We start from the raw sequence: 24,887 nt of genomic DNA on the forward strand, positions 1-24,887 counted from the left end.
ATCAGGATGGAAATGTGTTACTCTGGTCTGTTTCATTCATTCACTCTAAATTGAAGAGGAGAGTTCCACCATGCTAACTGTCACAAAATACAACAGATGAATGAAATGGAGCCAGTACAAAGCATTAGGCAGGCAGAGCCAACACAAAAATTTAAAATCTAATCTATAGTATGGTCAAATCTCTGTGCTGCTGAGGCACCATGTTTAAAAACACTGAGCACATGATTTGTTCTCATTTTTTTGTAAAGCCTAGTGTGTTTGTTCAAATTTTTTGTAAAGCTTGGTGCATTTGTTTATATTTTTGCAAAGCCGAGTGCATCTTTGAGGCAGAGCTGAGTGAGGGGCAGATTTAGCTGTTAAAAAATAGAGATGAAATATACCAGGTCTGTTTAGAGGTTTATAACTAAAAATACTTAGAATGTAACAACATTACTGCATCACAGTAGTGTCCTTCATCAGCTGCTAGCTGTTAGTAGAGATTAGACTAAATATTATAGATAAAGCAGCCTAAGACAAAAAGCCTTTATGACAGTTTATGACACAAGTTACTGATATGTGTGAAAACAGATACATAACAGGTACAATTGTACTTTAGAATATGACAAATGAAAGAGGCCTATACTTGTACAAAATGAATGTCTTTATACCGGTACCTCTACTCAAAGATACTGAGCATCAATACTTGGCATTAACATAAATTGATGAATGGCTTGCATGATGTTTCGTTTTATTTTATTCATAATATTAACCTACCTCTTCTTTAAACATCCATTGCAGACATACAACTTAAAATTGGCCAGCATTACTTACTCAAGTATAGGTAGTCAGCTAGAAGATCTCTTTTGTTTGCAGGCCTATCATGTTCCCTGCCCTGTATGCAACATTAGCCAGAGAATACTCAAACTTTTATGAGGTCTGCCATATAAATAAGTCATAACGTGCCGAAGGGCATGGCAGGGTCAGTCTGCCTCTTTCAATCGCCCTTCATGATTGGGGAAGCTTACTCATCTCAGGATGCTAACAGGCCAAATCAGTGGATCCAAATGTTACATTTCCACCTACTGAATTTCACAAAAATTACATACTTACTACACTGTCTTTAATCTGTTGTTGAGATTAAATCTATCGGGAGATGCCACTCCTTATCTCTCCTGCCCGTGTAGTTCCTTGATCCGAGTGATCATAAATCAGTGTGTGAGTAAGAGTGTCAAACCGCACAGTCCAACTCACCAGGAATACCACAAGAAACTACAGCAGGTGTGTTCTGCTGAGCTAATCACTTCACACCCTCTGGAGTGGACAAGATGGCGTTGAACGACTCCGTGCACAGCCACTGTCAGTTAGAATAGATCAGATTATCACCTCATGGCCGAACCACAAAGACTGCTAAAGATGTGCCACTGGCTCATGAAGGAACATCGCAAAAAAAGTGTATTTGAGTTGAAGTTGAAATAATGTTTTAACAGTCTCACTTAGCGTTCTTCTCTAGTCATAGTAGGCAATTCTTATGGATCTTAGCTTCTAATTATGCCCAGCTACCCTACACATTCTACTATTTACTAGGGAAATAATCACAAAGCATGACAGCAGGAAATAATAAAGACTGCTCAGCATATATTTCTGTTTCAAAGATACTGCTACACATGATCCACTATTGTAGTATAACATTTTAAGGTGTTATTAGATAAAATGGTTGAAGTTCTATTTATTTACTGTATCTCACTAAAACAACATATTCCACAAGAAGTAAAATGGAAAAAAAATGATTCTGCCCAGATACCAGTATAAGCAGGATTTCGGTCTTTGCACATGCAGCTGTGCATTTTGAGGTGTTGTTATCCTCAAATGGGCATTTGTTAGACAAAATAGTTCCCCAGGATACCAGGCTGTAGGGCAACATAACGACAACATCTAATCACATGCTGAATATAGTTGAATTGTTGTTTATTAATAAATATTACTAATCTCTATTCATTTATTGTCTAAAGGGTACACTGAAGTATGTTTAATGAACTCTGAAATCTGCCAACACAGTGTATAACCACACATATTTAATGGCACGTCCTTTACGGCAAATCTACAGTCCATTGTTTTCAAACAAAACTAGACACAAAAGCTTTGGAAAATAGGAAATAGTGAGTTGTGCTATTCAGTTTAATGGAAGCAGAGTCCCAGCTACTGGATCTGCAGTGACCCCTTGTGGGCTAAACCACCACACACCACCTCCACATTTATCTTGTGCTTGCATTCATCATCATCCTTTCGTGTTACCTTTAAAAGGAGTATCTTAGAAGAGAGATGATGGCCTTTTACTTGGCAAGGGAGCCCACTGAAACACAAAGTATTTCACAAGTAGTACACATTTTCATCACCACTTTCTATATGATGTGTGTGTGTGTGTGTGTGTGTGTGTGTGTGTGTGTGTCAACAAGGAAAACGTTTATTAGTGAATGTATGCCCAAAACAGTTAACATGATCTAAAAAGGATACTGTTAACCCACAATGGTTGAACAATGGCTATGATCAGTAATGTTCTCCCAAGAATGCCATGTCTTATGTCTTTCCATGTTAAATTGAGGCTGCATGAAAGAAGGACCAACTTTATCACTGTGTTCTGTAATTTGTAGAATTTTAGTAACACTGAATTACTTGCTTCTGAATCATTTGTAAGAACCTTGTCCACAAGACAAAACAAAATGAAGTGTCTTCCAACCACACCACTGGATGAACTCTCTACTGCCTGGCCCATGAGAAAGAGTGCATTGAGCCTCCACGCAGGGCTATCTCTTCTGTGAGTCCTTCACTGCCTGCTCATAAGAGGGGGGCGGCTGGCTGCTATAGGCTGGTGGTGCAGCGTAAGGGACAGAAAGGTGAAGAGCATGGGGCTGCCCTGGGTAGGGGGGGGAGAAGAGCAGACCCTGTGGTCCTCTATAGCTGTTAAGGTCAGTCTCATGCAACCCTGCTGGGGGCACATAGAAAAACAATGCACCATCAATACACTATCATAATCAATATAATCAATACAAGTGTAGTTTAGGATATTATTTTCAATGACGGGGAATACCAATGTCAAGGAAAGAGAAATTAGTTTTATCTGTGTTAATTGTGACCCATTACATCCCAGGCAATGAAAACCTAATCAGTGAAGTGTAAAGAAATAAGTACTGGACTGTGAAAAGTGGGGAGTGACTTTACATTGGGGATAAAAAATGAAAGGTAAGGGACAACGGAAGTGAGATGAGTGTGCAGACATGGAGTGGCTCTGGTTCAGAGTCACTATTGGTCCATCAGTGCGCAAACCGCAAACTGAAATGTTCACTCTAAACACTGACTTGTTTTTTCACTCCTGACTGATTTAAGGCTTAGTAAATCAGCAAGACTTTAGAAACTCTTCAAATTCGGCAAGAGCATATGTTTAGGAATATACATGTCAAATGATTCATAATAGGCTAGGTACTGGCCTGTTGCTGACACTGGATGGCTGGTGAAGGACACATCGAAAGTGGCCTCTTCAGGAATGGCCGAGGCGTAAATGCGTCTGCGGAACAAGAAGCCGACGCCACAGCAGAACAGGATAGCCAGCAGTAACAGCAGCCTAGGAGGACATACAGGACGAGACAATCAGCGCTCACATGCTTCTAGCTTGGAGGAAATTATTTACGTGAAGGTAACACAAACCGGAAAAAACACAAGCACCGTCAGAAACAAACATTTTATAAAACTGTTCCTGTTTCACTATTGACTCAATGTCACTCTCAAAAGACTTATATTATACAGGTAATAGAAAACCATATTTTGTCATTTTGGACAATCGGTTGCATATCACTTACCAGAAGTACCAGATTTTCTGTATGGAAAGGGCTCGTACACAGCACTCGGTATCACAGCAGTCCTCATAAGACCTACAGCTAAAATTAAGGAACACGTTATGTTTGGCCCTTCTCCATATAATATGTTATATTATATAGTCATAGTCTTAATGATTTCATCTGAGTTTTAATCAGGTCATTGAGGTGCTTTCATCAACTTTTACAAATGATGGAATTTAATGGTAAAATATAATGGAATGTACAGTATGTAAATATATCCAGAAAAGAGGACAAATTGAGACAAAAAAATCCTTGTTATAGCTTGGTATAATAAAGGCATTTTATTTTTCCAACCAACCCTAAGTGCCTGAACCTGGATTTTTTAATGTCCAAATTCCTTGTTTTGTTCTAATTTTTCTTTTCTTTCCTCTTCCCCGCCAAGCGTGTCGGTGGTTTGAAGGACACCAATAGCATTCCTACTACTTCTCCATATATGTCATTATATGTGAGCAGATTTAGTCAACAATACAACATCCAGCGTCCAGCAACTCTAGTGTGATAAACAATGGCACACAAAGCCGTTTCTCCGGGACTTGCGTCAGTGGGAACACAGCTGTGGAGCAGCTGAGAGGACTCCTGCCATCTGGCCTACTCATCTCCTGTTCATGTACACCAGGTTTCACAAGGCTGGAGTCATGTGGCCCACTCATCTCCTGTTCATGTACACCAGGTTTCACAAGGCTGGAGTCAGACTCTCTGGTCCACTCATCTCCTGTTCATGTACACCAGGTTTCACAAGGCTGGAGTCAGACTCTCTGGTCCCAATTCTATTCTTAAATCAAGACAACACTTAGCTTATCTCTGCTCTGCACACGGTTTTCCACAGGTGCAACATTTAGCTACACACACAAGACGTTAAAAAGGCACCTGACACAATATATGCCCAGCATATGACAAACCTTCTGCAGCTCCTAGAGAGAGCCCAAGTAAACAGGGAGGTGTGGTGATACTGAGCTGAGCTCCAGAGGCATTAATCTCATTTAATGTTTTGTGAACAGATTGAATAGCTGCTGGCCAACTTGCCTCCTGTGGTCAATTTGTCAGGGATTCTGTGTACTAGGCAACTCATGATAAATTACGCTTATTGTTGAAAACAAGCGAGAGGGGGGCACCCGTCTTTGCCAGGGAAATGAGGTGCTGTTCGCAAAGGGAGGTGTGAGGTGAGATGTGGAAGACCATCAAATATGGGCATGTACTGTTGGATATAGGCATAATTAAGATATCGCAGTAGCTATGGCAAAAGGATCATGAGTTGTGTGTGCGGTTGATCAAAGGCTGGGTATGTTTAAATGTTTTGGCAAACAATGTTGGGTCAATGCCCAAAACTAATGCCAGCCACAATCCCAAAATGGGCAAAGTCATGGCAACAAATCCTAACTCAAAAAGGAATGCCAAGCCAGTGATGCCTCACCTCATCCAAAAACTGTTAGTCACTCTCTACATGCACAGTTAAAGTATGAAGTACTCACATAAAATAGATGGGATAACCTCCTTCAAAGTACCAGCAGTACTTTTTATCAGCTGCAGACTGTAGTGTTGTAGTAAAGGAGAGAACATTTTAAGTAGGCAGACCTTAGATTGGACCTGACACCACCCACCAACGTTAAAGAATTGAATAGTTTCAGTTAGTCCTGGAATTGTTTGTTTACTTGTTGAACAGTAAAATTCACTGCTCATAAAGAATAGACGGATGTGTCATTCGGCCTTTGCTATTAACGTTACTGTTGGAAACAAATGTGCTATGATGCCATGATTGTAATAATGTATAGCCAACCAAAAGGTTTCACGACAGAGGTCCATTTGCAAGGAATATTCATAGGTCAAACCACCCCCACTTATACCCAGCTGAGATAGTAATGTCGAAAAAGACCACAATGAGTGGTTTGTCCCTGTGTGTCCACTCCTGAAACAATTAACAATAGGCGGCGACAAACAAGAGCGCGCGCGCGTGTGTGATTATGCACATATTTGCTACGTATCCATCATGGGTAGTCTACATTGTTTGTGCGGCGGGGAGGTTTGAAGATTTAAGTTTAGGCCTACAGACTGTTTAAACCCAAAGCCAGTCATTCTTTTTTCATCATTAAATCATGTATATGTGCGCAACTACCTTTAGGATACCCAATAGGGCTACAATTGCACCCATGAGATGAGTGAGAATGTTTTGACAGGAACTTCGAATGGATTTTCTTGGATCATCTTTAAGGTTATAATTCTGACTGGTATAGACCTATTCTGACATTTAACCCATCATTCAAGAGGCAATCACATGCAGTGCACTGTTTACAATGAAAAATGGCATCGTAGCAAAACTTTTGTTTAACTGTTATGTTCGAAGTTTGAACTACATCGTTTTGAAGTGCAACGTTAGTTTAACGTGCTTGGTGAAAATGAAAAGGCCAGTAGGCCAACATAAATACATAAAAGAAACTCACCTTATTGAATAACCAAAATGTAATTATGACGAGGATAACTGCCTTCATTTCCTCATCACAGTGCAAAATTCGACATTGGATGAAACTCCAACTATTCCTTTGCGTGTTAAAATATCTAGCCTAACAAATCGGTCAGAATTCCAGTTTATTTCCGTGTTCAACTCATCGACGCATCGTAACAGATGTGACAGCCTAGCTCTATCGAGGAAGCCGCCGTTGTTCACCATGCAGCCTTGCACATCGCCATCCATTCACAAGGAGAGAGGCGTGCACTTGTGCACAGAATATAATGAAATGTTTTCTTTTTTTACCTTTGGACATTTTTAAACAAATGAATTCCCATTCTTCGCCTGGCACAGAATTGCGACTAAGGTCTGTTTGAAAATGTTTCTGAAGCACCGCTTAACATAGGCTACACAAGAAAGCCAAATATTCGCCATGAATTGAATGAACACAAGACACGCCAAAAAAAATAATGTTTTCATATATTTCATTTTATTTCCAGTGTTTCCTTGATAATGTGTTTATCCAAAATCCATGACACAGGCGTTGTGTTCCATGTATAAGAGCGCAGATAGAGGTTTGAAATTCGATACAGCATTCACATCGTCATACAGTAAAATCTATTTCTAAAAATATGCATTTTTAGCGTGGCTTTTTTTAACAGATAAAACACAAAAACTCGAACATAAATTGGACATCTGTGTTGGCTCTTGTGTGTAGAGATAATTTCGCCCCAAAAAATGAAGTGTTACAGAAACTTCAATTCAGTCTATTTGCATAATTATTTTGTCATTACTTGAAGCCTAAAGTCATCTGAGCCCAGATGCCTGAACATCATGAAACTATCCTTGTAAAGTGCATGGACCAAAAGCCTGATTATTGGAAGTCACCTTCACATAGTTTTGAATGCATGTAAAAGGCTAATACAAGCCTTTCCTCCCAAGAGAGAGAGTTAGCACAGTTTAAAGAAATAGGGCGAACGAAATGTGAAATTCGAATCCATCGACAAAGCAATGACTCCTTTCATGGATCACAACATATATAGCCTAACTAACCAAACAAATCTAAGACAAAGACAATTGCATTATCCGGAAGTGATTTCAGTGACCAGTACTCAACAGTGGAATAAGCCATGTTGGTTTAATTAAATCTACTAATTAATTTGTGAAGAATTCTTAACACAGGCCAACATATGCCACTCCACATCAGTCATTTTCATTAAAAACACCAGCAAAATTGAGTGATTGCCTTTTAGAGTGATATAACAGCCTGCTAATAGAAGACAATAAGCTAATAGAACAATTAAAATATTGGTAAATTATTGCTATTACACAAACATAATGCTTAAATTTCCCTCACAACCAACTCTACGATGCATTTTCGCAATGCAAAAAGTTCCAACTGAGGTCGAAATAGCGGACACAAACACATAAGTTAAAAGGTAGTGTTGTAACTAATCAGGAAGATTTAAAGTATAAAATCTATTACATACAATTGAATTAGCCAAAAATATGTCTATTTTTTTTAAAAGCATTCACTTTCCAAACAAGCACAATAAAGAAAGACCATTTCCCTCCCATTTGTATAATAGAAAATTAAAAAGTTGTGACTTGCATACAGTCTCATAATATGATTGCTATGAGACACTCTGTTTTCTACTGTTGGTAAAGATATAATGATGAATAATAATTTGTGATATGACCTGCTCTCCGATGACATTTTTAACAATTAAAAACAAAAACATTATATAATTTTATAACATCCATCGTTCTGTAACATCATTGACTACTGTCACTCCATCTCAGCCCTTGTGACAGCTAAGTGTTGATTGTAATGCAGTTTACGTAAACACAGGAGATTTGGCAGCGATGGGTGACAGCTGACACTACTGGGCAGCGGAGTCCATCTCTTTGGTCTCTCCACTAACCTCATCGTCCGTGGTACCCAAAGACTGTGGGTCAGGTAACGTCTCCTGCAAGCCAGCAGCTTCAAGCTGAGTGTCGCCCACACCGAGCTCACTGATTGGCTGATCTGCTGCGTTGTCCGAAAGCAGCGAGGGAGTCTGAGCAGGCGGGGCGGAGGCCACGGCAGCGGCCTCGAGAGGCAGGACAGCGGGGTCGATGAGGAGAGAGGAGATGTCTATGGGTGGGACGGTGGGGTCAAGGGGCGACAGAGAGGGGTTGCCCAGCAGAGATGCAATGTCGATGGGGGGGATGGAGGCGTCCAGCGGCAGAGGGGAGAAGCTGGAAGGTGGGGTGGAGGGGATAAGGGGGGCAGGGGAGGGGCTGATGGGAGCTGTAGTATCCTCTGTGTCTGGCTTGATGGGCGACAGGGAGATGATATCTGGGACTGGTTCTGAGACTGGCTCTGGGCTCAGCTCTTGGGGCTGTGGATCAGTCTGGCTTTCAGGGGCTGGATCCTCACCATCGCTCAGCTCCTCTGTTGCGGATAGATAGATAGATAGATAGATAGATAGATAGATAGATAGATAGATAGATAGATGCAGAAATGGTAAATATAAGTATAAGTATAAACATATAACCAAACTCCACTGTACAATAGAGACAGTAGGAGATAAGAAAAACTAACAAAACTAAATACTAAATATACTATATAAATTAAATGTAAAAAATCCAGTGTACTTGAGGGTGATCAAGCATGAGACGCTTGTAGTCACAGGGCCTGTAGTTCTGTGTGCATGGTGAGGTGCTCAAGAGAGTGAGTGTCATGGTGAAGGTGCAAAAGTAGTCCAACAGTAGTCCTGTAGTTCTGTGTGTATGGTAAGGTGCTCAAGAAGAGTGAGTGTCATGGTGAAGGTGCAAAAAGTAGTCCAACAGTAGTCCTTTAGTTATGTGTACATGGTAAGGTGCTCAAGAGAGTGAGTGTCATGGTGAAGGTGCAAAAAGTAGTCCAACATTAAACGTCCCACATACTCGACGCACCCGACCAGTAGCGCGACAATGTGACGTCACAGAAGCGCCGTAACCATTTATACTCGCGCGTGGTGGTCGCAACACTAGTTGCAATATTCTCCTGAACAGAGGTGTCGCTGTTGTGAAAAGACTAACATTAACTACTTACACAGCAGAAGAAGCTGCAGTAAGAAACACCAGTAGCTAGCCTCTGTGATGGTACTTCAGACTTTGGTTGCTACTATTCACAACTACCATCATCATTATCATGTAGTTTCCAAGGTGTGTGCACAGGTAGATAGATAGATAGATAGATAGATAGATAGGTATTTTAGCAATTTTAATAATTTAAACAGTTTAGTTAGCTAGCTAGCTAGCTAGCAGCTGGCTGAGTTTGTGTAATTTCCTGAAGTGGAAAGAGATTTTGTTCAGGCCTTAATAGATATCCTTTGTTTGAAAATAAATCGTTTCTATTCTTTCCTCTTAATTCCATGTGTTGCAACTCTCACTGGTAACTTTGTTAACTTATCCAGCAAACTATTAAAAATTCACGACTGTAACAAAACACTGCAACTCGCTTGCCCTCGAACTAGTCCATCTTCCTGTTTCCGCCTTGTCGCGCTCGTCTGAAAAAATATAATGTAATAGGGTTACAGCCATTCAGTATTGTAGCAGAAGCCATTGATCATGTGTGCTAATATAGCATGAAAAACAGTGTAGCAGGAAAACAGTAGTAAAAACATTAGTAAAGCAGCAGTGGGTAGTCAGTACTCAAACATGGAGAGGGTGGAGAGGCAGACAGACTTCTCTGCTTAGTCTATCTCTCCTCTTCCCTTTAGTGAAGCATTGAACAGTTCAATGGCCCTGGGGACAAATGACTTCCTCATCCTTTCAGTTGTGCATGGCAGTGAGCGAAGGTATTATAAGAGGAAACAAGAAAAGGTTACCCACAATTACAGCCAGGCTTGTGCAAAATTCCAGAATTGAATTGAAACTGGCTCTTAAATTCCAATTCAATTCTTGAATTTCACTTGCATTTCAATTGAGGTAGCAAACAGGAAGCAGAATTGCAATTCGAATTGTGCACAACTCTGACTACAGCCATGTGCGAACACCACTGAATACACATTAAAGTACAGAGTGCCCAACAACACACAAATACCAAAACTGCCAACATACATTTCTCCAGCGAATGACAATCTTCACTAACAAAATGAGTACATTAAGGAATTTAGAAGAAAACAAACATCTTCTTCTGCTCAACACACCTATGCCAGATATGTCGCTGTCTTTCTCCTCACGCACAGCCAGGGATGTGTTGGTCATGTCAATGGAAGACACCGACACGTCCAGGCGATCGGCCACATCTGACACCTCTGAGTTGAAGGCCACCTCTGACTGATCTGAGAACCCTGCAGGACAGACATGTTACTTCACCCTTTAATCCACTCAAGCAGCTCAGACTGCTGTGAAAGGCTGGATTACACTAAATGTCTGGAAGAAATCTCATACTGTTGGATCAAAAGGCACTTCCAAAGTATACAATGTGATTGGTCTTATTGATGTGCAAAATGTTTGAGAAATTGATGCATGTGGGTGTCACCTGGATCCATGACCCTCTGAATAGGCGGGGGCAATGGCGTGTCCTGATCAGCAAAGCAGCGGTCCTCAGACTTGTCTGACAAGCCAGAGGCTGCCATTAGAGGGACCTGCACAAGAGAATCAGTTACCGCTTACATTCAAAAGCATTCCAGTGGTATTGGTGAGCACTTGAGCAATCATTAAAGTAACTTGGACTTTTATTAATGTTATTCAAACTAAGTAAAATGATGTGAGATCTAACAACATACAAAAAAAAAACACATGGAAAGAAAAACTTTGTTTTATGGTTGTTACATGCACTGAAATTTTAGACGCTGACTCTTAAAATCATATACCTCTGTGTATCCGTTTGTGGGAACCTCAGAAGCTGGGGTCTCCTCCACAGATGGGAAGGCTGTTGGCTGTGGGCTGCTGGGACGAGCAGGGATCCGATGCAGGTAGCCATATCCAATGCCACAACCTAGACTGAGGGCCAGTGAACAGAGGGCTTCAACATTTTGAAGTGATACATCTACATCACTCCAAATGCAAAATATATATATATATCATTTGCTTCCATGTACTTTTCCCTCATGCAGATTTGGCTATGAGCAAACTGACAACATAAATTAACAGAAAAATAAAAGCTTCTTTTGTTAATTATTGCTTCGTTTCAAGCAATAAATAGGTTAAAGCTGATTGAAATTATGATGACCATTTCAATAAAATGATTAATCAAATTAATGTATTAAAGGTGAAAGTACATTATTTGTCCACTAGGATGCACTATAGAGCACAAATAGTTCTTGAATGTTACATTATACTCTGGTGTGTATGTGTGTGTTGGCTTGTTTCCCAGTTAGGCAAATGTAAGCAATCTATTTCTATTTAGAGGGATGATTAAGCTAAGGTAGGGTAAGATTTCATCGCAGTCAGTAGAGTGTGACTAAAAAATGGCAGGTGCCACGTCATACCTGCCCTCTCCACCCCAGGCTCCATTGGGCGTGACCACCACCTCCCTACAGGCATCAGTCTCAGTATTGTAAACAAGCAGCTTCAAAGGCTTTCCCTCATGGGCCTCAATCAATGAGAAGAAGTCCTCAGACTGGAGAGACAAGAGAGAGAGAAAACCCCCAACAATCAAAACTACATCTCCAACAGACTTAAGAATTACTGCTCTATTATTCTAAATGACTGTCTCTTTTAGTATGTCAATGTTGTTTAACCAGTATCTTTGTCATCACACTTTGAGTGAACTACAGGACTTAGCATACAGTGGCTGCCTGCCTCTATGGGAATTTAACATAGGGGTGCCAATACTTATGACCCCTGTATTTTAAGGAAGAATGTTTATTTATTTATGATACATTATTCATTCACTAAGAAAATTGGTGTCCTTAAAGGTTAGATATTTCCTCATTTTTCACTTAAGACATTAAGATCAATTTCCAAAAGATGATTTTATATTCCTCTTTTCAGTCAACTTTAGCATGGGTGCCAATACTTTTGGCCAGCACTGTATGTAAATAATATACTTACATCTTGCAAGACTTGGTCTGCCCCAACAATATAATCCGAGTGAGGGTGCAGGCCAGCTAACGCTGCGGGGGAGTTTGCATCCACGTCCTAAACACAAAGTTAAAATGTTATTAAAAAAAAATCCTCGCTGAATCACTCTCCACTCTCCAAACAGCCACATTCCACAGAGTAAAACTATCTCCAACAGACAAGATTACCAGGACATGCCAGACGTTTTCGTTCGCCCCCTGGAAGCTGCAGAAGCGGACGCTGGCCCCCAACAGGCCCTGTCCACCCCACATGTTGCTGGGGACCACCTCCAACTCCCGGACCTTCATGGACTTGGTGCTGTACACTTCCATCCTGACCGGCTTCTCCACGTTGGCCTTCAGGAGGTCCTTCAGCATTTCATTTTCTTGGTTCTGGATGTGCCAGAAGAAGCTTGTTGTTAGTTGCATGTAATACTTGTGAGTGTAGTATCATAATGTACTCCCATGTTACCTCATGTTTTTTATCTCAAGTTAGGTTTTCTATGCCACCTAATAGTCAACAGACAGGTAATAGAGCATTCCGGAAGTAAGCAGAGACAATAGGCGACAGTAAATATATTCATCTACATTAAGAATATGTTAAATACAGGCAAATTTTTGAAAGAAGATGAAAGACTAAAGATTGGCAAAAGCTATGCAGAGAGAGCCAAGATCAGCACGGCAGATTGCTGTGGACAGCTCATTCCAGTGGGCTTAATGAACACAAAGGAACACAGGGTTAGCTTCCAAGAATCTGGTCAATGTCTGACTCTCTGCGTGCTGTAACAGATCAGTCCTCGGTAAACAAGATCTAGATTTCATCTACTGATTTCTAATAAACTTACCAGTCGGGTGTTGCCAATTGACAAGATGAAATCAAAGAAGGGTTCCAAACCAGCTTTCTCTGCTGGTGAACTCTGCTGGATCTACAAAAAATAAAAATAAGGGTTGGGAATATATTACATGCATTATGCGTGCGACACAAAATATAGCCTAATTCACATTTAGCTGTGAAATTGTAATGATGAAAAAACGTACTGTAATGTTGTAAACTTTGTGTTTGGGAACAAGTTGTTCCCTGAGGCAAGCATCTGGAGTTACATAATGTCACCGCAAAAAGTTCATGCACTCAGCCATTGCTATTCCCAATAATTCTAACAAGTGAAATTCTGAACGAAGTGATGAACGGTCTTTAATAAGTAATTTATTTCACTACACTGGGGACACGCATTCTGAGAACTTTTGACAGCTCTATCCTCTTGGTATTGGATAGAACCCAATTTAACCGGATTTAATGAACAACGATGCCTTTTAAATAGCCGAAGGGTTCCCTTCAGACTCAGAAACCGCACTCCATTCATAGAAACAGCATAATACTCCACGTAAGCAAACCTATTGCGCTTGCTTAGCTTGCCAGCTGGCATTCAGCTTGCATGCTACCATTCTACATAATATGCTAGCTCGCTAAGTCACTGACTTCTACCATCTATACTTCATGCGTAACATTAGGCTGCAAAACTTACCCCATGAACATGGTATCCATCTGTCCCACCCTCTGGCACACCAGAACTTTGCGTCAAGCCCATATTGTTTAGTATATGTTGACTGAGTGTTAATACATATACTATATATTGTGCTGGGTGGAGCGTAAGGATTTGTTACTTCGTGGCCATATTGTACTAGCGCGAAACAGATTTCCAAGGCATGTATAGTCGAGTCCCATTCAACCGATCGCAGGACGGTTAAACAGGGAAAGAAAAGATGATGGGCTCATACCATTGGCTCGGACCACCACCAATATTTTATTAAAGCCAGTAAACAGGTAGTCTACGCCGTGTTTATGAACAATTGCTTAGGCATTATTTTCACCTTTATCCTAATATTTTGTGACCGTTCTTTACTTTTTCACCATCTATAGATATTTTTTATTTATAGAATAAGTGGTTTTGTTGGGGGATTAATGTGCTTATATCATAAAGAGACATTATGTCAGAAGAAAGCTGAAAAGATGAATAAATTTGCCAAAATCACTGTCATTAGCCTAGCCTACTATGTTCAGAGGGGAATAGGCTATTCATTATTCAGTCTATTGCTGATGCCCTCACAGAAAGGCAAAGGCCCCTTTCCTGGGAACAGTAACACAACACATACAAACATAATGTGGCAGTCACCATCACACAAAGAGAAGAGGGCACAAATTGTATTTGAGGATGGCTGCACCGCCCCCTTTTGCACTCCGACCCCTCACCAGCGCCTGGCGTAAGCATAGTCTATGGATTTTGTTATTTTTTTCACAATGCGTCACAGGTAATGTGTCTTTAAGTAGTTTATTAAGAATTTTGACAATGAAAATAACTCATTCAAAACATTTACATATTAATTAAGTTTTTCTTTTACAAAAAAGCAACATGTTATGCACAGGCAGCGAAGTAAGAATAATTCACATTGATGCATAAAATAAAATAAGGCATACTGGATACAATAGTAACAATTAATTTCCAGTATAATTTCATAAATACAGTATATGCAACACACACAAAATATGTCAATGGAAAGCTCAGCCTATGTAATAAGACCATAATAAAGATAGCATAGAATGAAATGGCAAAATAAAGGTACACTAATTAGCGGGCTCCCTACTGTCGCGCCAAAGGCGTGGGAATAGGAGTGAGCCAGGGCTAATCCTGTCCCAATGATCACTTCTGGGGCTTAATCTCACTTTAATCGCGCTATTTCGTGGCTATCAGCCCCGAATTTCTGGCCTGAGCTGCTCCTTCTGTAATACTAAACTCAGTACATGTAAGAAGGCATGGACGCCTCAACACAGACAACATAGACCTCACAACTGAAAATGCATGCGCCTGTTTTCCAACACTACCCAACTTTAGAGGAAGAATGTGTAACTACAACTGCTGTACCATAAATGTCGACTCAAGTACTGAACAGATTGATGGTCATGTCTGTCATTTGCACAATAACAAGGTGTGAAATGGCAAAAGTCCCTGAGTTTCAGCCAGTGCATCATTAAAACTGAAAAAAGGATATTAGGAAGGTATAGCAATATAGACTAGAACTGTCTTGATGTGAAAAGTAATCATTAGGCCTATAAATTGGTGCTAATGTTATAACAAGACAGGATTAAAACATCCTTTTATTTTGAAAAGTGAAGGAATATCCTTTAAACATATTGAGCACCTTAATATAATATATTAACATAATATATGATTATGTACATAATATATTAAGGGATAATATACTCTCTGCCATAAATATTGCTCTTTATAGGATAGTTAGGTAGTTGGTTGATGTAGCTACAAACTATCCGCCAAGACTATGCAACTCCTATTAGTGACTCTAGAAGTTGAGTGCCTAGATCTTCCCCTTGGGGCAAGCTAGGGCCATTGGCCAAGCAAAAAACGTTCTCATTGAGATAGCTGTGCTCCTTGAGATGGCTGTGGACTGGACTAGAGTGGTAGTCATGCAGACTGTTGAAAAAGTCCAGGTCAGAGTCTGAGGACAGACTGAGGTCCATGTAGCTGTGAGATGTCTCATCAGTAGATGGTGAGGGAGTGTTAGGGGTATCAGGTAACACATCACATGGACACATGGCACCGGTTTGATTAGCGTTTTCATCCAGGAACACTGACATGGACAAGCTGCCAAAACCGCCAACCCCTTTCAGCTGAGTCTGAGCACGCAGACAGCAGTCACTTTCATCACTGCTGAAAGAGAACTCCTCATCGGACTCTCCAAAGCTCAAGACATGAGCTAGTCCTCTGTCATCTGTGCCCTGTCGAGGGAGACAGAACTGAGGGCCAGGGTCATTGTCCAAGTCCTTACTCTGGACAGAGGAGCAGGAGGAGGAGTCCGTCATGTCGCTGCTGCAGCTGTTCTCTCCCTCGGCGGTCAGCTTGGCACCAAATAGGAAAGCAGGGGCAGGAAAGAGAGGAGCTGAGTATGGGGCTGTGCAGATTTCTAACGATGACAACGTGTCATCAAAAGAGCCTCTGCAGCAGTCCTGAGACCCAGGCTTTCCCTCCTGCTCCTCCTCATCCTTCCCAGTCTGACTCCGCCCTTGGAGCGCAGCCCCCCGCAGTCGTCTCTCCAGCTCCAGCTTCATGAGTGTGTGGATGTAGTGCGTCTGCACCCGGCCGGCGTTGAACTCCATGCGACCAGCAGGGTTCCCACAGCTGTCCTTGGTGCAGCCACAGGGGAAGCTGGAGCGGTCCATCTGCACAAGTTGAGAAAATGGAGGAACCAACCACAAAAAAAAGACATTGATAAAAATTAACTTGCATTCTGTATTTATTTTTTCAGTATTTTTTTTTAAAATATAAAACAGTGCAAACAAATGCAGTGCAAACACATGTCCAGTGTGGTGCATGTCCTCCTCCCCCACATCAGTGTGTGAACTCTGTGTGCGGCACAGGGCCGTACCTGGCACTTGATCCCCGCCAGGCTGCAGGCGCAGGTGAGCGGCTCGCAGAAGCCCTGGCAGTGGCAGCCGCAGTCCTCTCGCCAGCGCCGCAGCTCTTGCAGCTGCCGCTTCTCCTCGCGCTCGATGCAGAGCACACCGGCGCGCTGCAGCAGCCTCCGCCTCTGCTTAGAGGAGTACGAGTGTGGCAAATAGCCTTCCTCTTCATCCTCCTCCTCCTCCTCATCCACACGTTTTAGAGCCAGCTCCTCCTCTGTAATGTCCTCCATTGTCAGTCTCTCTGCATCCTCCGTTGTTAGAGTTCCATTGCTCAGCAGCTGAGGGAATGAGACAAAAATGAGTATCGATTTGATTATTTTCACTCGTTGTTATGTTGCTATGCGATATAAATCATATTGCTTTTGTAAATCAATAATAACTATGCAGTTAACTATCAACTGCATCTCAACATTCCCAGCAGCATGGGTTGGTTAAACACAACATTGCAGAGGCTTTGGGTTGCACTATGTGCATGTTAAATGCGCTTTAAAAATAAAACTGACTTGACTTGACTTGACTTGAGGCATGTGAGGTGTATCTGCGGTGTGGGACTGCAGCCTGGGAGCTCACCGTCTGCTTGAGGGCCTCTAACCTCTCCTCCCTCAGCCTGTCTTGGAGCTTCTCCCGCCGCTGGCGTCTCTGCTCTGCCCGGTGCTCTGCCAGGCTGTAGCGCTGGCACGACAAGTGCCGCCTCACCATGCCCAGACTGCAGCCGCCATGGCTGGGCACGCTGGTGAAGCCCTGGCACCTCTGGAAGAGGAACACGGTCACCGAGTCAAAGCGCACGTTGCCCTTCATCCTGGCTGTCTTGGTCCTCTTCAGAATTGAGGAATCTGTAGAGATAAAATGGACACTGCTGACTTACTTCATTAGCAGCTAACAGGGTGAAAGAAGTTACACAATGGCATGTCCAGCATGAATACTTGTGGGGCTTGTATGCACTTGCATATGTAACCTGTTAATTGAGTATGGTTGAATTGAGTACATATTGGTGTTGCAGCTCTTTTAGCTACCTCTAGATGGCAGCAGCAATTATATGTTTCCACTTTGTGCACTATTCCATTCAATAGAAATACAGAGTTTTTTTTATCACATTTAAGTAAAATACGTAAATGTGAAACTGTTCTTCAACAAAAACTTCAATTCAACTTTAAATCAAATTCAATTTAACCTATATGCTCCTATGAATAGCTGTGAGTGAATAGCACAGTGAATACTTAATTAAGACTTAATACCACAGACTGGATCTTTTATGTATTTCATCTTAAAAGTGAAGACTTTCAGTGACAACACTGACTTGCTATTAACTATTAAGAGGAGATCAATCTCTGGTTACTTTCTGTACTCAAACCCTTCTCTAGACATCTCTTTGTTTAGACACTTATCAGCTGTTCGACATAAATGCTTTGGACTGATAACAGAAACTCCTGAGTCTGATAAGACCACGATCACTGTGCATTTTTTGAAAACTGCCATAACCTCTCAACAAGGGTGTGTGCACTCACAGGAGAGCTTGGGGTGAGGCGGTGGGTAAATGGGACTCCAGTCTGGGGATTCACCCTGGTAGTTCTCCTCCTCTGAGTCCCATTTGGAGACACTGGGAGAGGATGAGGATGAGGAACGTGAGGAGGAAGAGGAGTAGCTCTGGTCCTCATCACTGTCCTTACATTTCCTTTTGAGATGCCTGCTCATGGCAGCTGGCAATTCTTATCTGTCAAAACACCAAGCACAGCGAAATTACATTAATGTCAAGAATCATATATTACATTCCTGGGTTGAGAATTATTTAAAGAAAAAGTGACCATGTCACCACCATAACTGCTGAACATAGTGGCATTTCAGACAGCTTTTCTAGCATTCAGTGATGTCTTGTGCATAGAGAAATGTAGTCAAGCTGGTTTGACAACTTTCTAGGAGAGCTTTCTGACACAGGAAAAGACATTTCAAGAAATCCAAGCTGACCTGCTGTTGTTAAATGTGTAGCTGATAATAGGAGACATAGGAGACAGTGTAGAGCCATAGGAGACATAGAGTAGCGCCATGGCAAAGGCACAAAGTCAATGGTTCCCTTTTTCTTCTAAGTGATTAACATTCCTGGAATTCCTTGAGTCAGCCCAGAGGAAAAAGTCAGGACTTTCTGCCTAGCAGAAAGAATACCCATGCAGTCACGGATACATACTGCCTTCAGATTAGACTTGTTCACAGTTTTCCTCAGGTTTCCACACTGCCCATATTCTATATTAACTCTCAGAGAGACTAATGTCCTCTTCGTAGGACGCTGAACTGTTATAGAGGATGTGTATGGGTTCTAAGTTACGGAGCTCCAAAGCAGACACAATATGCTTTTTACATACTCCATAGCACAGACCAAGAGCCCAGGGCCTGGCAGAACAGCATGGCCCAAATGTACAGCACAGCACAGTCCCACTCACACTAGTGACCAGCAGCAGCTTCGGGGACAAGAGTAGCCCAGGGCTCTGGCCAAGCCTGACACTTTCACACAGGTACATCTGTGCAGTTTCACACACGGCTGCGTTTCTCCAGCCCATGTTATGTAAACACCCTCTACCTAATTCCTCCCCGTCATCATCCGGACACAGTAAGCAGGTCTTTCTAATTTATTGTGTGGGATGTCAGATCTGTGTATACACTACCATTACATTAAACTAGCATTTAGGTGAGTATATGAAAGTATGTCAGAGCCAGTACATTCCTTCTGTCTCTGCCAGATATGTGGAAACCTATGCAAAACTGGTCAAGTTCACTGTTGTAGATCACTCCACATTTCAAACATGTTTGACTAGAGAAGCCTACATTATTTTAAAAGTACAGCTGGGAATATTGGGCTTGTCCAGCTATGAAAATTGATAATACAAAGTTCTGTTTTGATAAGCAAGAGCTTTTTTTTCGCTTACTGAAAAAAAATGTGATCCCTCATGATTGTGTTTGCCAAGAAGACATTCCGTTCCTTGACCTCACTCATTTGCGTTCCACACTTAATGTGTGCCTCTGTGTGTGTGTGTGTGTGTGTGTGTGTGTGTGTGTGTGTGTGTGTGTGTGTGTGTGTGTGCGCACACACACATTGCTTCAGTCACATAAATAATACACTGACAAAAAGCTAAGGAAGAAATTCCATTCTAGCTGCACATCAAAACCAAAGGGACTACACAGAATGTGCATAATAAGATATCTAGAGCAATATGTTGACAAGCACAATAACTATTAGTTATTGTTTTCTCTCTTTCTTTCTGTTCTACAGAGTAACTGTGTGTGTTTGCACATTAAGTGATGTTTTAGGGTAGGTTGAGGTTCAGTGGACAGAAGGAGAGAGGGGGAACCACAACGCAGGTGCAGGGAACAGAGGACCACCTCCCCAGGTCAAGAGGGCTGAGAGTGGGCCACAGAGGCAACAAAAGGGTCATCCCACCCCCTTTCCCCTGTACACACACTCTCTTTCTCACACCACACTAAACACACACACACACACTCTCACACACACATGCACACACCACACTAAACACACACACACACACACACTCTCACACACACATGCACACACACACACACACACACTCTCACACACACATGCACACACCACACTAAACACACACACACACTCTCACACACACATGCACACAAACAAAACAATACTCTACCCCAGGAAAAGCATGATTGTTAGTACTAAAACAATGATCCCTAAAATAGTAATTTTAGATAACCAAAAGTGTACAGGTAATATACAAAAGAACATCTTACAATGGAAATATGAATGTGTTGCAAGAAATACAAAACCTGAAACCACTGAACTGACACCCAATACATTATACACTTTCTCACACACACACACACACACACACTACTCTTCACTTCCTTCCTGTCCCTGTTCTGAAAAGACTAGAGCCCTTTCAGTGACATGAGCAGATGTAGGTGATAAACAAACGAACTGATGAAATGAATCAGGATCCTGCTTTTGGCTACTTGACTATAAATTGTGCACTGATCACATTATCAAGGTGGCACTCAAAGTAGCCTGGTACTAACTGGATAGTGCCTAAAGAATGTAGATTAAGATGATAACTAAATACTTAAGATCAAATATTACTAAATAAAATAACAATGACATATGAGACATTTTAAGATTAAGATATGTCAAATGTATACTTAGGGTATGCATAACTGTAGAATGCCCCACGCTGCTCTTGTTGGACAAACATGGAGAGAAAGGAACATTAACTATGCTAAGCTACTACTGTCTGTAGGCCTAGAACACGCTATCGTTGTCCAGTTTTTAAAGTCGCGACTTTGCTTTTTAAATAGAATACTAGCCTAATTTGTACTCAGTTCACAGTCGCAACAAAATTCAGCAAGAAGACATCATCCATTGAAACCAGTCAACGAGACTTATCATTAGGCTACTTACTCTTCGCTTCCGACAAACATCAACGGAAATCCTCAAACAGTATTCCTGGCTGTACAGTAATTTCTGAAGGTAAATTAGAGGCATATGTCACTAGGCCTACTTATATTTGTATTGCGACAGTAATCGTGCGTCCGTTGCTAGCTGCAGGCTAGTTTCCTGTGTTGTCCCAAGTGTTCTGCAGCGCACTGTTATCGTCAGTGGAAAGCTCCCCCCTAGAGTATTTTAGCTGACGTAGGCTAATGAGTAATCTGAGGAGTTACACACATAATAACAAAGAGTAGGCCTATAGAAGTAACTTTACTTCTATACTCTTTGATAATAATCTATTATGTCTATGGTTACACACGCGTGTATTCGCATTCATGTTTAGCAGCACATACTACATACAAATAGAAAATGTAGGCTACATCTAATTCATTGATTTTTTGACATTCTAGTTACGAACATTTTCCTTTATAGTTCGTGATACGCTTCTCTTTTTAAGTAACATCACCCTTACAGAAAATAACTGCAAGTGAACTGCACTATAGGTTACTAGCCTATTCTGCAGTTATTTTTGTAAGAGTATGGCCTGAGGTTATGTCCATCAAGATGCAGCGCAAAGGTTGATGGCCAGGCCAGACATGAAATGTTGTGTGCTCATGATTCAGATGGTCCAAATAGTGTTTTTGTGTGTTATGTGTAAATTTAAGGTGAGTGAACACAAGTGTTTGTGTTGTAGGTGTTATGTCACAGAGTTGTGTAAAAACAATGCAGACAATGCAATGCAGACAAAAAACAACAATGCAGAGGCAAGAAGCACATAATACAATGGCATGTTATGTCACCCAAGTGCAATCCAGCAGCAGAAAGATATATAGCCTATATGTGTAAGATTTTTTGCATGTTAAATATTTCCTGTAAAATAACTGGTTTGGCAGCAAGGAAATTACTGACCTTACACTCATTGTATGCTTTTTGCAGTGTGTAAGTGTGCATAAAAGGAAATTACTAAATTATCCTACATTCAATAAACTTGTGTGCTTGATATGCGTAAGTGTGTAAGTGTGCTCTTGGATATGCGTAAGTGTGCTCTTGGACGTGTCTAGCCTAGAGGAAGCAAGACTCAGGGCCAGACTCTGTGTTTATCAAGCCATTTGTCCAGTCACAGACAGGAGTTGTTGCCCTAGATACCAAAACGCCTATCTTCATTCTTTGACCAGCAAACCCATCTGAAGTGCAATGGCGCCCACATGTTTCATGGGCCAATAGTTACAGGAACTTAAGGAAGATGTCTTCAACAAACCTGTCTAAAGTGAGTGGAATGGAAAGGTCTTGTTGAAGATTGTCTGTTTGTGTGTCCAGCAGCCATCCCCCACAAACAGACAGTCACAGGCACACTTCCTCAACCCAGCAGAACACACACACTCCAGTGAATCGCTCCATCTGTTTGGTAGTTGCTAACATCTGCCGAGACACACCCCCAACAATACTGTGTACAACCTTGAGGTAGTCATAGGCTTTCATGCGAGAACAGTCCTCAGGTTAGCAGCTTTATCGTAGTGATACTGTGTCAGCTATTTAGCATTTGAATAGTCTTGTTGTAGTCACCTCCGAATTTCTCAGCTGACATATTTAATTCTGAGCATTCACATGAGTGAGTCTGACCCATATCAAGTAGGCCAACACATTCTTTTTGCCGGCCAGACTTACTGTCCCATTTCAAGGCAACATTAGAATGCACCACTGCAATCAAAGTCAAAGTCAAAGTCAGCTTTATTGTCAATTTCTTCACATGTTCCAGACATACAAAGAGATCGAAATTACGTTTCTCACTATCCCACGGTGAAGACAAGACATATTTTACCAATTTAAGTCCACAGACAAACATAACATTCAAGTAAACAAAAAAGTAAGTAAATAAGTAAATAAGAGGGCACATATAATAATGAAAAAATAAGAGCAGCAAAATTTGGTTGAAATTGTGCATAGACAGTCAATAAAATACTAGTGCAAAGTCAGGCCAATAAAAGGCTTGGGTAGTAATCAGTGCTTCAGAACAGAGGTATGCATGTTTTGGAAATATGTAGGGCAGCCTTGATGACAAATTGGGCCTATCATACAATGTTTACAGCGGACCTATGCACTAATGAAGGATGACTCCCAACACCACCGCCTGCTCATCAGCACCAGGACAAGACTCAACATCTTTTTTGTATGAGCCTGTGTAACGGAGGCGAACTGAGCTAGCATGCTAGTTGCGCGTGTAAATCCTCACACTCCTAACCTTAAGAACGCTTCTGACCGTTGAGTTGGTGGGCTTTTAGCTCAGTGGTTAGCGTTCAACTCCCATGCCGGTGTGTGTCAAGGTGGCGGGTTCGAGGGCCTTGAGTGGCGGACGAATTACGACCTCTGTTACACCTGTATTACTTTTGGCCGGCACAGAAAATAGAGATGCATCAATCCTGCAAAACACATTTAAGAAATGTTATATGATTGTGTGATTCATGGTGCGAGAAATGGAATCACCTGTGTGATTCCAATATCTGTATATTCTGGTTTACTGTAGAATGTAGCGTGTCTCACAAGAAGTGTCTTAATAACTAGTGTGGTTGAGTTCTAATTTTAAGTAGAGAGAGAAAGTTATCAGACCCATCCCCCTCCCCACACACACACACACACACACACACACACACACACACACACACACACACACTCATCAAGTAGATAAACACTGAGCAAATGACGGGGCTGTTGTGTAACATTCAGTCTGTTAACCTACACTTCTGCTGGCTCTCTTAGGTTGCTGCCACCAGCTCTTGTGGCCCACTTTGTCAGGCTCTGCATCTGTGCTGTGCAGTGGCCTACATACTGTAAGGTTCCATCAAAGTTGACAAAGCTGCAGGCAGACATAAAGCACTGCCCTAATTCCTCTCTTCCCTCAGTCCTGTCCAAGGAAGACACACACACACATACACACACACACACACACACACCAGAGAGATCTCAGCCACTGTGGGGTACAAGGTAGTATCATGTAATCCATTCAGTGTCAGGCCAGGGTGAAGAGCAATCTGATAAGTGAACAAGGAAATGTCAAGACCCAAACAAATACTTCATCATAGTTAATGCGTGCACTCATTAATATGCATTCACAAGAATTTACTCTACTTCTTTCCATGGCAATATATATTGGTGCGAAGTCAAAGCTTATAACCATGCATACTATGATAGCCTCAAAGTAATGTTATTCATTTTTAACAGGCTACAAGGCTCAGAGCCATAAATCCCAAATAATGTTCAACTTTTCTAGTGTTTACAACTAAAGTCTTCTAAAGTTTTTTTCAAGAGGTTAAGTTCTGGTCATGTATAGAGAAACCTGACATGCCTCTTTTTGTTTATGTGTTTCTGCTGGCATTACCATGGTGACAGCTTGAGCCAGGTGTGCAGTTATTCAGTTTGTGGTGTATACTGGGTGCAAAGGGTAAAGCAGAGCTAAACAAATAACCTGTCTCAGTCAAAATGTGCTATGTTGTCACCCTGTTTGGAATTTTCAGTCTAAACTTTCTCATCAATGCAACCACACTGATGGACATTAATTTGGCAGACACCCTTATGTGCCACAGTGTCTGGCAAATATCTTGGTATCTTATGACTGTCATGAGGT

General features: G+C 41.5%; 3 protein-coding genes across 3 annotated transcripts; all 3 read right to left on the reverse strand.

Moving 5' to 3' along the window:
• Positions 1-390: 390 nt before the first annotated feature.
• Positions 391-6,563, reverse strand: LOC125301728 (vesicular, overexpressed in cancer, prosurvival protein 1-like). The gene is made up of 5 exons (XM_048254438.1): positions 6,305-6,563; positions 5,339-5,397; positions 3,831-3,908; positions 3,462-3,595; positions 391-2,959 (listed from the first exon to the last, which is right to left on the reverse strand). The coding sequence occupies exons 1-5, from the start codon at positions 6,350-6,352 to the stop codon at positions 2,781-2,783; spliced, it is 498 nt and encodes a 165-aa protein (XP_048110395.1). The 5' UTR covers positions 6,353-6,563; the 3' UTR covers positions 391-2,780.
• Positions 6,564-6,777: 214 nt separating this feature from the next.
• gorasp1a (golgi reassembly stacking protein 1a) lies at positions 6,778-14,026 on the reverse strand. The gene is made up of 9 exons (XM_048264440.1): positions 13,871-14,026; positions 13,193-13,273; positions 12,537-12,740; positions 12,340-12,426; positions 11,775-11,905; positions 11,157-11,286; positions 10,823-10,928; positions 10,488-10,631; positions 6,778-8,746 (listed from the first exon to the last, which is right to left on the reverse strand). Exons 1-9 carry the CDS (start codon positions 13,931-13,933, stop codon positions 8,193-8,195), a joined length of 1,500 nt encoding a protein of 499 aa, XP_048120397.1. The 5' UTR covers positions 13,934-14,026; the 3' UTR covers positions 6,778-8,192.
• A 692-nt stretch (positions 14,027-14,718) lies between these two features.
• On the reverse strand, positions 14,719-21,416 carry LOC125293262 (cysteine/serine-rich nuclear protein 1-like). The gene is made up of 5 exons (XM_048241135.1): positions 21,242-21,416; positions 18,327-18,532; positions 17,392-17,654; positions 16,785-17,099; positions 14,719-16,578 (listed from the first exon to the last, which is right to left on the reverse strand). The coding sequence occupies exons 2-5, from the start codon at positions 18,511-18,513 to the stop codon at positions 15,679-15,681; spliced, it is 1,665 nt and encodes a 554-aa protein (XP_048097092.1). The 5' UTR covers positions 18,514-18,532; positions 21,242-21,416; the 3' UTR covers positions 14,719-15,678.
• Positions 21,417-24,887: the final 3,471 nt, after the last annotated feature.

Source organism: Alosa alosa, chromosome 1, assembly GCF_017589495.1.
Source record: "Alosa alosa isolate M-15738 ecotype Scorff River chromosome 1, AALO_Geno_1.1, whole genome shotgun sequence".
Classification (NCBI taxonomy): domain Eukaryota; kingdom Metazoa; phylum Chordata; class Actinopteri; order Clupeiformes; family Clupeidae; genus Alosa; species Alosa alosa.